General features: G+C 37.8%; 1 protein-coding gene across 1 annotated transcript; it reads left to right on the top strand.

The window, feature by feature from the left end:
- Positions 1–3,334: 3,334 nt before the first annotated feature.
- si:ch211-121a2.4 (transmembrane protein 205) lies at positions 3,335–9,852 on the top strand. Its single transcript, XM_038268632.1, has 4 exons — positions 3,335–3,453; positions 4,079–4,206; positions 6,319–6,482; positions 8,935–9,852. Exons 2-4 carry the CDS (start codon positions 4,107–4,109, stop codon positions 9,235–9,237), a joined length of 567 nt encoding a protein of 188 aa, XP_038124560.1. The 5' UTR covers positions 3,335–3,453; positions 4,079–4,106; the 3' UTR covers positions 9,238–9,852.
- The last annotated feature ends 2,413 nt before the right edge of the window (positions 9,853–12,265 follow it).

The raw sequence follows: 12,265 nt of genomic DNA, 5'->3' as shown, positions 1-12,265 counted from the left end.
CGAGTCACTAGAGCCGTAAAAACTCAAAGAAAAAAAAATATCATTAATTAGGATTGATGGAAGAGAAGGTTTAAATTTCTTGTTCCTCTCTCGTCTCTCCTGCTCTGCATCCCTGACGCCTCCTTGACAATTCAACTGGTACTCGTGGAAGAAGTTGATTTATTAATTCTAGAGGTGAGTATTGCCATGAGTGTTGCGATTCGATACATGTTGCGATACAATATTATCACGATATTGCAGTATCACTATATATTGCCATATTTTCCCCAGCTATCAAAATCAAATGATGAGATAAAACAGCAAGTGCTGTATATTTTCATCAGAAAATATTGATTAGGTATTATTATCCATGTTGTTTGGGTTTTCTTCCACTGTGACTGCCTCAAATACAGATTTGGTGCTGCACGCACAGTTAAAGGGCTCCACAGCGCTTTCTGCCAGAGTGGTGGTGCAGAGGTAGCCCATTTTCCCATCAATGTTTTATGTAACCATTTTTTTTTTATCGATACTAAGAAGTGAAAGATCGATATTATATTGGGCAGCCGAATATCACGATATATCGCAAAAATGATTATTTCCCACACCCCTAATTAATTCAGCTTTAGAAATGCTAATTAGCTGCTCCCAGGTGTAAAAAAAAAAAAAAAATTGCTATGGTTGAACAAAAAAGTATCAATTTTTTCCGTCATGTTTATCCCTGCTGGGTTGGTGAGGGGTGCTGGTGCCGATCTCCAGCTGTCAGTGGGCGAGAGGCGGGTCCACCCTGGACAGGTCGCCAGTCCATCACAGGAAAACACAGAGACAAACGGGACATAAAACCATTCACACCTAAGGAGGATTTAGAGAAGCCAATGAACCTAACAGTCATGTTTTTGGACTGTGAGAGGAAGCCAGAGTACCCGGAGAGAACCCACGCATGCTCAGGGAGAACATGCAGACTCTGCAGAAAGACCCCGGGCCGGGAATCAAACCCACGGTAGCAGAGCTACCCACAGCCCCACTGAGCAGCCCCCAAATATGTATATATATTACAAATACCAATATTAACTGCTCAATTTCTAAGTTAAAAGTAATGATGGATGTATCATTCTGTGGGGATCATTTTAATTCGATGCGCAACCTAAAAAGATTTGGGCTGATGGGAAAATCATTTCTAGAAGGATACCTGTTGAGGGGTTCAGACTTTAGACTGGAGTTAAAAATGAAACTCTTCTTCAAGCAGGACAATTAGAGGGCTACAATAAAAAGGAATCGAATGAAACCAGAATCATACCATGTGGCCCCTTTGAAAAATCCAGACCTAAATCCATTTGTGAAACTTTTCTGACTGGAAAATGATGTCTGGTCTTTGCAGCATAGAGGCAGTGGTGGGGCTGTGCAGCGATGGGGGGGGGGCATAATGATAACATGACTGCTAAAACCTTTGGAAGAGAAAGAAGAAGCCCTGCCCTAACAGTTTTTACAGCTGAATCAATTCCCATTATGGTCGCTTTAGAATGGTTGCTTGGTGATAATGTTAGGGAAGGAAATAGTTGCATCAGATAGTCAAGCTGCATTATTAAGTATAAATCTGACAAGTCTCGTAGATTATATTTATTATTAGATATATATCACCTATTAGTTCAGCTTGATAATAAGAAATGTTTTGTCTGGATTCCTGCCCATGTAGGCAGAGAAGGAAATGAAGATGTAGATATATTAGCTAAACAGGCCTTAAAATTAATATATTATTTACTTAAGTATTCCTTTAAGTAAAAGTGAGGATAAATCTAAAATCTATAAGGATTGGCAGGAACATTGGTATATTCATGACGTTGGTAGAGATCTATATGAAATTCAACAGACTGTGGGGGTAATAGTTGTATGAATGGAAGAAGGAAAGAAGAGGCAGTCATACCTCCACAGATTTGGTCATAATGGATTTAATGGTTCTCTTATCAGAATAGGGAAACATGAAATAGGGATTATAATCCCTGTAATCAGATGGAAACAGTGGAACATGTATTATTAGAATGTAATAAATATTTAGAGGAACATCAGCATTTAAAGTCAATACTACAAATAGAGAAAATAGGATTTTCTATGATAAATCTTTTAGGAAGTAAATTAAATTCTGTTAGAAATTAATTAATTAGATTTTTTTTAAACGCTGGATTATTTAATTGCATTTAAAGTATATAACTGTGTGTATGCATGTGCATTTGCAAACATACTAATTTATATGTGAGTTTGTATAGATATAAATTTGTAGATTTGTGGATAGCATAGACCAGAGGTCATGGATTAGTGGTTGCAGCCTAAAGCCCACTGCTCTCAGAAAAAAGAAAGAAAAATAAAAAATGGTCAAAACTAAAATAAAAAAAATGTGAGTCAGGAAATTGTCTATAATCTAAACTGAACTATTGTTGTTCTCTACTTCAAAAAACAATTTAGATTTTAAAATGTAAAAAAATTTTCTTTTCTTTTTTACATTTTCTCATTTAAAAAAATCAATGTATAACATGGATTTATTAAGAACCTCGTTTTATTTCAGAGTTAAATTCTGTTTAAAGTAACAGATTATAATTCAAAATGTCTCCTGGTTTAGAGGTATGTATTATTATCTTTCCTCTGACGTCATTGATGGCCACACTCCAGTCTGGTAGGTGGCGGGAAATGCACCTTTAAGTTGGTTTTCATCGGGCATAGGGGGAGTGGCGGCCTAGTGAGACTGCCATTCTGGGTCCCTGAGCAAGACCCTTAACCTCACACTGCTCCCCGGGCGCCTCACAATGGCAGCTCACTGCTCCCCAAGGGGATGGGTTAAATGCAGAGAAGTAATTCCCCTCTGGGATTATTAGAGTATATAAAAAAAAATAAAAACATTAAAGAAGAAGAAGCTCCGCCCTCAGCTGCAGAAAGGATCCCATCCCAGTCAGAAAAACCCAAACTAACAGAGTTAAAACCTGTGGAGCAGCTCCCCAACATTGAAGAAGATTCATTGATTGTGAAAAAGAAAGATTTCATGGTAGAAGTGATCAAATGTAGTGCTGAGACCACAAGGGGGGGAAAAATCTAAATAATGGTGAAAGCTGCAGAGAAGTAGGAGATTTAAACTGGGAAACGGTTGAAAGCCTGATGGGAAAACCAGTAAGACCATCAGAAACTGGCCGAGTGACGATAAGTTTAAGATTAATTAGAAATGATGAGGACGAATGTGAATTTATTATGTTGGAATCAGTTAAACAGATCGGAAAGAAATATGATTCCTTATTTTTTGTTTTCTGGGGTGAGTCTTGTTTCCTTGTTGAACTCCTTATCAATTGGTGGCGGTAATGTCCTTTAACCAGTTTGCCAACCGCCATAAAACCGTAGAAGAAGAAGCAGAAGCCCCGCCCGCCCAGAGGGAACAGCTCTGTCCGCTTGGATCAGACCGCAGTCACTGCTTCAGCTCTGCTACCTTCTGTCACTCAGGTAAACCGAGCTAAACTTTTAAGAAAGGCGAAATTAACTATTTTTAACCTTTTAACTTTTCCAGTCGATATGACAAAGTTAGATAAATTGGCTTAATATTAGTTTAACTTTAGCGGAGTTTATTGTTGTACTGAACAGCTAGCTTCTTTACTATCATTAGCTCCATGGTCACCGCGCGCCATGCGTTAAAGCAGCGAGAGCTGTTTGAGTTTAATTGTTTTAAAAGAAAAAGATGCATAATAATATATATTCAGACTTTAAATGACTGAAACTTGTATTTTTCCTTCTGGCTAGCTTTTTGGGTCGTGTGCACTGGGTGAGGTCATTCCTGCTAGCCCGTTACCTTGACAACAGCAGAAGTTTCCCAACCTGTTGCTGAGTAATGCACTAACATCATGGACAGAAATACCTGAGTAGCTTCAGGGAGCTAGATAAGCTGCCTGGAGGAATTCCTGGCATTTCTTCCTGCTCACCTAAAGGTGGGCAGATAATAATCTGTAATCTGGTTTTATTTCTCACGTTAGAGGGAGAAATAAAGTATCGGTTCCCTGGAGACAAAAGGATCTGAAGGGGGGAGGAGGCGTTATCTGTTTATCTGGAGGCTGTTTTTTGTTTCTGTAAACAGAGCAGAGAGGAGAGAAGGTCTGGAGAAGATGCCCACTGACCAGGAACCAACCTACACTGTGAAGCTGCTGCAGCTGCTGCTCCTCTCCACCTACTGGGGGATGCAGATATGGGTGACTTTTATTTCAAGTAGGTCTTCCACACACAGGGGGTGGATTTAACTTTCTTCTTAGGATCACAGAAAAAGCTCTGATATGAAGTTTTTTCCCCATTGTTTTACAACCTGTATGCATTTCAAAACCTTCTAACTCGTTCCCAAAATTACCTTTAGTTGACTTTCTAAAGACCAGTGTCTATATATGTATATATATTTATTTTCTATTGCTTGTTGACCCCTTAAGCCCAGAGGGTCTTAGGAGCAAATTCGTACATATGTGAACTAAAGCTCCTAAACTATAAATTGGAAATACAATTGTTTGTATTTGTGTGACAGAAAGGCATTGAGGAATATTTTTTCAGGTGGAACCACTATTTTAAATGTCACCATGTCTGATTTATTGGTGATTAAATAAAGAAAAAATGAAAAATTTTATCCTAGCCAAAATAAAAACGCCATGAAAGCCCATTAGAAACTCTGGTTAAACCCTCAGACTTTATAGATCCACATCTTGAATATAACTCAAGCTAATTTGGACTGAATCAGTTGAAGCATGTTTGTTCCATAAAGGTTTTAGTGGGCAGTGAGCTAGGAGGAAATGGGATTTTGGCACAGTGGCAAAAGTGGCCAAATTATGCATAAATGCGTTTTTTCCACTTCTAAAAGTGAATCTAGTCAGACAAATATGCTGATTTCCATTATTGGAGACCTTCAGCATGAGACAAAAACTTTCCTCCTAAGATTTAGCCGTTGGTTCATTGAAATTTACCAATAAAATCACCAAACTGAATAGAAAATAAAAATAACAGAGCAGTTTATGTAACGCGTGCACATCGACAAAAGTATTTGTGGAAAATAATTCTGAAATATGTTTCAGAAATGTTATAGCCCCATTTTAAAGGTGTGTGGATGAAACACCATGTGACTGTGTTTTGGCCATTACTATAAATAGATAAACATGAGCAGGTGTGAGTTGGGCCCTGTACCGGGCCGGTCGGCCTTAAGATTCTACATTAGAACAGTTAACTTATATCCATGAAAGTAGTGCTGAAACTATCAATAGGATTAATTGATTACTGAAATAATCTTCAACTAATTTAGTAATCAATTAATCATTAAGTGGAGTATGGAGGCTCTAAAACAGGCCTGTAGCTGGCAGAGTGACCCACTTACAGCAGGAATTATACCAAAATTGTAAAATATATGTAAACATTTTGCATTTAAGATTTAAAAAAAAAAAATTTCGTCTGTTAATCTGCTCTATCCAGAACTCATCCTGTGGAACAGTTTTAGTTTCACCTGGCTAAATTTAATAAAAAATCCTCTTTAAGGAATCTTTTGCTATCAGATTATTAATCAATTAATTGAAAAAATATCCTACCGGTTAATCGATTTGCAAAATAATCATTAGTTGCAGCTCTACCTGAATGCTGAGGCAATAACCTCTTTATTTCACATATTGAAATGTTTATTCCATTATAGTACCAGACCTATAGATCTGATGTTAACGCACCGTAAGGACGTTTTCAGATAAGATTTGTAGAATATTGTTTGATTTAAATTGATGGGTCCTTACTGTGATGCTGAGAAGCTCCCGGCATTTAAGATATTTAAAGTTTGGAAAGTAAATGAGGTTCAGTTAAGATTTGTGTGGAAAACATTCAATCATAATATAACTGATAATGTTTAGAGTTAAGATGCTAGCTAGTTCCTCAGCAGGAGTTCATAAAGTGAAAGCTTAGCTGGGAATGCTGAGGTTAGAATGCCACTGGTTCTCATTTTTGGAGCCAAAAGAGAGTTTAGGAAAAAGTCTTGGGACTTTCCACCTCATGACTCTGTCAGCACTGTGTGATCCACAAGTATGTGAGAAGAACATAGTTCAGCTGCTGCAGCCCCTCAGGTGTCAACATGAAAAAGAGCTTCCAGCAAATATAAAATGGGTCTAAAATTAATAAAGGCACAATGGACTAGCTCATTTAGTACCACAGTATTAGTGGTCCGGGGCATTTAAAACATTTTCTGTGGATTATGCTACTAAATGTAAATGTCTGACCACTGGAAATAGACCTTAGCTTTTGCTTTAAGTTGCTAAATGACTGGCGCTAAAGTTAGTTTCCTTATAAAGTGCTGTGATGTGTTCCCAGGTTTTATAATGGACCACAACCTGAACCGACACACGTTTGGGTTTATCCAGAGTCGCCTTGTTCCTTTCTACCTCCACCTGGGTTCAGCCTGCGCCTTCTTCAACCTCACCATCTATGCTGTGTATCATCCCAGAGACATCATGGATGACAGGGAATCCTTCCAGGTTGGTCGCTTTCACATCAAAACCACAAACTTTGATTTATTTCAAATTCATTTTATGGGACAGACTGATACAAATTACAGGGAATCTCAGAGAAAAGGGAAAAAATATGTGTGAAGATTGTGGCGTGCGTTTGTAGCCATTGGTGCAGGAGGTTTGTCATTGTTTTTACAGATATGCTGCCTTGGTGCAGCTCTCCCTTTAAATTAATGTTTTCTTTTATTCAGGGTTTCAGCGGGTCATTAAAAATCATTCGTCATTAGATTATTTTTTAAATTAAGACCGTAATTAGTATTAAAATTCATTAAATGTGATGTCAGGTCTAAGCACCTATAACATCATACATACATGCAGGGAAAGAAAGAAGACACAGAGACAATTAATTTAGTTTTACTCGCGAGGAGAGTAGGAAGAGACTGCAGAGTTTACAAGTCTCCAACCCACTCTGCGGTCCCAGCGTTCTCCTCGCTGTTTATTGGAATCAGTGGTCCCAGCTGAGACGTGGCGGAGGGGGGGGAACAAGACAAGGAACTCAGACTTGCAGTCTCAAAAAACATCCTCTAAATCTCAGGGTTCAGTCAAAGTTGAAGCTGTTCACCAAAGTTCACCAAAGTTCATCAGGTCAAGCGCTGCTCGTAAATCAACCACAACCTCCCCAAAAGCAAATCTACAAATCACAGTATACTTCAGAAAAGATGGCTACGAACACATGCACATAGCACACAGCTTTATGCATTATAACACTACACAGATACATTTATATACAATTATTCTAACATGTGATTATCATGGCATTTAAAATGCTTTATTAAAAAACATATGATCATAAAAACAGTTGCGTACAATATTTTATATTGCAATATATATTGCATATATAATATATATATATTGCCCGGAACTGCTTCCGGTTGATCGTAAAGCTGAATGTTCGGAAAAGAAGCTCAAGGCGGAGAAAAAGCTAGAGAACGAGAAAATGTTATATATATATATATATATATATATATATATATATATATATATATATATATATATATATATAGTAAGAGTCATGGGTACTTGTTAGTGGGATTAAAATTAAAATTTCTAACTGAATTAGAGTTACTCATTCTCTGTATAAACCCTGCTGTTATATATTTTGCAAAATAGCTTTATAAAATAATTGTTATCTGTAAACATCAAATCCAAATTCTGTCCTTTTCTAACTGATTTAGATCTATATGTTGATGTTTTACTGGAAGGTGTACCTCATGCAGTTTCTATTTACCTCCATGCAAATCATTTTAAGACCAGACCAGACTTTAAATCAGTTTAATGCTCCAGGATTTTAGAAATATATTAATGTTTTTTAATTCTTGTTTTTATTCTAAAGCTTTTTGTGTTTTTTGACCTGTTAAAACCTGGTAAATTAAATTTGTTTGCTTAATTTTTGTCTCTATTCCATAAAGGCAGGGCCGGCGATTGCTATAGGCGAGCTAGGCAATTGCCTAGGGCGACAAATGTGTTGGGGGCGCCCTCTAGCGTCGCCCTTAGGCTTACTTCCCATTAATCATAGAATTAGAAAAAAAAGCTAATTAAACCGGTTATGAAGCGTCCGTCAGTTTGACTTAACCTTACGTATATATAAATAGCAAAATATGAACAAATAAATATACCACCGTTTTTTTATTGATTTTTTCACATTGAAGAGAAAATCGGAAAAGATTCTGATCACTTTTCAAGCGCCCTCCAACCCGGAAGTCATGACGTCAATCACTGCAGCATGTACACCAATATTTTGGAATGAAATTGTAAGCAAACAGATATTAAAAGTAAAACAAGTGAAGTCTGGCAGTTAACTCTGCTCGTGACTCGAGGATGGCTGAACGGAAAAGACTCCTCCTCCTGCCGCCGCAGTCGGCCCGTCTTAATCATCCACTCAGAGTACCACTGGTAAGCGCACACAGACTTTGTAGCTTGTCCGGTCAGTTAAAAATATTAATTGTGAAATCCGTGTTGCAATCGGCAGCATACAAGCTACTTAGCTTGAAAAGTAAATAAAGTTTCAGACGTGCTGCGTGATGATGTGTTCAGATTGGCTCCGTAAAACGACAATTAGGTTATCATGATGCGTTCAAGTGTAACGTAAAGAAAACGGGAAATTTTGTTTTTGGCGAGAAACATGAGTAATACAGTTGTATATTGCTCTATATATAATTAAACTACTGATGCCAACATTTATTCAAAATTACATTTAATTTAAAATACAATTATTTATTTGTTAAATACTTTCCTAATCACTAAAAACATGATGCAAAACTCAATCTCGCCTAGGGCAACCAAAGGGCTAGAACCGGCCCTGCATAAAGGTAATGTGATTTATAGTGTGGTTAGCATACAAAGTTAGCAATGGCTGCATTAAAGTTTGTTGTTTATTAAAATGAGCCTTTCCTCTTGAATCTGATTTTATTTCTCTCAGATCTTCATCTTCTTCGTGTCGGTGACGGTGGCGGCTATCAACGCTCAGTGGTTCGGCCAAATGACGTCAGAGATCATGGCAGACATGCATCTTATCGAGCAGGCATGCGGGCTGGGTCAAGATATCGGGCTGTCGTCCAACCGCGAGGCTTACGCCAAGCTGTGCGAGTCGGACGTGAAATACAAACACCTGAGCAGGCGCCTGTGGCTGTACCGCCTGCTGTCGTCCCTCTGTAACCTCTGCTGCATAGGCTGCAACTTCTACAGCCTGTCCTACATGGCCGAGAACCTGGTGAAGCTATAAACCTCACACACACACACAGGCTGGAATCTGACCTCTACTCCGGCACAACTGCACGGTTCCACCTCAACAGCAGCGGATATATTTTTAAATATGAGGTGAAAAGTCAGGAGAGTTAAATTTTTCCTTGGTTTTATCGGATAACAAAAGGAAGGCGACTCATTCTGTCAGACACGCCTCTCGTCTTGCCTTTTTACGGAGACTGCAACCTTTCACCTAGTTGGGCTGACAGCTGCTCTGATGTTGCTCCTGTTTTACCTTTGCGGTTAATATGGTGTCCTGAAATTAATTTAATGTTGTTTTTTTGATGATTTGTTTTCTATGTGGGACAATGAGGGAGCATTTGGATCAGGATTTCTCCATTCTGATAGAAGCACCTGGACCTTTAGTGAAGGAGTTTTCCTACTCATGCTCTCCCTGTTTAGGATGGAGTTCCTTCTGTTGTAGTTTTGCAGGTTTGTCTGGCTTTGTTTTTTTTTCCTTTTCACAATTTAGAGCTGAAGACTGCACTTTATCTGTCTTTCCATCTCCTGGCTGGTTGCAGAATGACAAACACTCAGGTGTGCAGGGAGCCTCTCCGCACCTTTATATCCAGGTTCTATTTGTTATGGAGTCTGACCGATCTGCTGGACTCCATCACACGTTGCTTTGAACGTCACCAGTTCAGCTGAGTGGCGTTCCTGTGAAGAATCTAGTGGTTGCACTGATATAGAAGTTAGATTGAGGATAGTTTTCTTGTGGGGTTTTTTTTTTTTTTTTTGATTGCCAAATATCTGTGGTGACTCCAAAAATGTCCCTTGATGGTGCAGCAGGCTAAGTCTGTCATGCAGGGGGCCTCTGGAGATCTGCATTGGCCAGAGGTCTAAACCTCTGCATAAGGGAGCGGTTGTAAAGCCCCCCCTCCCCCTCCAGTGGTGACAGACATCTGGATTTCATGTTGACTCAATTCTCTCTGTACAGGTTCAGTCACTGATGAACAAAGAGCCGCCTTTATGCTGTTTTTATTGGTGAGACGTCTTCATCGCAGCTAAAGTTTTTATGTGTTTATTTTATTAATCGTCTTCTGTAGAGGTGAAGGATTTTTGCTGGCTTTACTTAACAGATTGTCGGTGCGTCTGTGTTTTGTTTTCTGGTAAAGGGAGGGAAATTTTACAGAAGCCAAAATATGTTTTGTTTTCTATCATGTTCTGCTGTTTTATTTAGCTTTATATGGTGAAGAGAGGATCTGTGTTCAACTGTTTGTTTTTTTTCTAGCTTGGTAAGCGTTGATCTTGAACACACATCTACTGTTTAGCTTAGTAAAAAGAAGCAGACAGAACATCCTGAGATGTTTCTAACCCAGTAGTCTGAAGCTTGGCCTGGACGGCTGTAATACGCACATTACTGGCAAAAACAATGCAATGTTATCTGTTTTTAAACTCTATCACGTCATTTTATGTATACATGTAAATATATACAGAGAATTTTACAAGAAACTGTTAATATTTATGTTTTGTAAGGACAAGCTGGTCATTGGGTTATAATTAAATCATGTTGTGTTCTTACACCTCACCAGTGATCATTTGATTATGCTGTGGGAGTTTTATTAAATTGTTTAAATATGATTTTGGTTTTGAAATTATTTATTTTGTCATGTCTTTCATAATATAACATTACGATTACTAATGTTATATTATGGTAGATATGACAATAAGCACACTATAGAATTCTACCTTGCAGATATATAAAATGTAATATTCAACATTAAGCTGCTGGTTTTTGGTTTAATATTTAATCAAATAATCCCCAAAGTTAACCTAAGGTAGCCAAACAGTTTTTAAAAAATCCATCCTTGTTTATAAAAAATAAAGGATTAATAACAGCGATGAGTACATGAACACTAAAACGTCGGTCCGTGCATGGAGCCCATAGAGCATCACTGTATCGGCACACGTCATGTGACTGATCCAGAGGTCGTTTCTGACTGAGCGACTCACTAAACTCTGTTTTTTTTTTAAAGTATCTGTCAACATGATGAATCTGCTAAAAAATTCTCATCTTTTGCGGTTTATCATTAAAATTATCAAGAATTTTGGCTCAGTTTAATTTCAAATTAACTTTTAGTTTATTTGCTGTTTTTGTTGTACTTGTTTTAAAATCGATTTAAAATCCTAGTCCACAAGTATCCTCGTTTATTTCCCCCAAGATTATCACAGTATATGCTTACATTATTTATTGGCTGCATCTAAAAATATCAAAGGTATTTTTTATTTAAACATAGATATTAAATAAAACAATACAATAACTTAAATATTATTGCACCAGATCAGAGGTCTTCAACAGGGGGTCCACAGAGGTACTGCATGGGGGTTGCAAAAGATTTAGTTTATTAGGATTTTCTTTTATATTCCCCCCTGCAATTGTTTCCACTAATTGCAATGTCTTTAAAACACACTGTAGTAAACAGATAAATGGAGGCAGAAGATGTCTTTCAGTCATCAATGCACACATTCAGCGACACACAGGAGCTCTTTCAAGCTGGACACCGTTTCATTCTCAACACCTGTCCCATCAACCAGGAATCAGAATCAGAAATACTCCAATAATCCTAATATAACATAATTTCATACGATATATATAATTAGGGGGTCCCTGCTCCATCTCGCCATCAGTTCGGGGGTCCTTGGCCTAGAAAACCTTGAAGACCTCTGCACTAGATCATCAAATCAATTGAGTGTGTAAAATAAGCTGCTTGTAGTGTCTTTAAATGTCCAGCAGGTGTCAGTATTCTGTGGTTATTCAAGATGCCTCATTAAACCTCACTAAAAGTGAAAGAGCTTTAGAACAGATATGTACAGAAGAGGATTAGGGGCCACTGGGGGAAAAAAAGTTAACTGATTTTTTTATTTTATTTCAGTTTAGTATGAGAAAAAGTCAGAATTCTGACTTTTTCTCAGAATTAAGTTTCCCATACTAAACTAAAATAAAATTTAAAAATCAGTTAACTTTTTTCTTTTCCAGTGGTCCCCAATCCTCTTCCGTTGGAACTCTT

Source organism: Cyprinodon tularosa, unplaced genomic scaffold (assembly GCF_016077235.1).
Source record: "Cyprinodon tularosa strain WSP-4 unplaced genomic scaffold, ASM1607723v1 ctg119, whole genome shotgun sequence".
Taxonomy (NCBI): domain Eukaryota; kingdom Metazoa; phylum Chordata; class Actinopteri; order Cyprinodontiformes; family Cyprinodontidae; genus Cyprinodon; species Cyprinodon tularosa.
The sequence above is the reverse complement of the archived record's forward strand: the minus strand, read 5'-3'. Positions and strand labels throughout refer to the sequence as shown.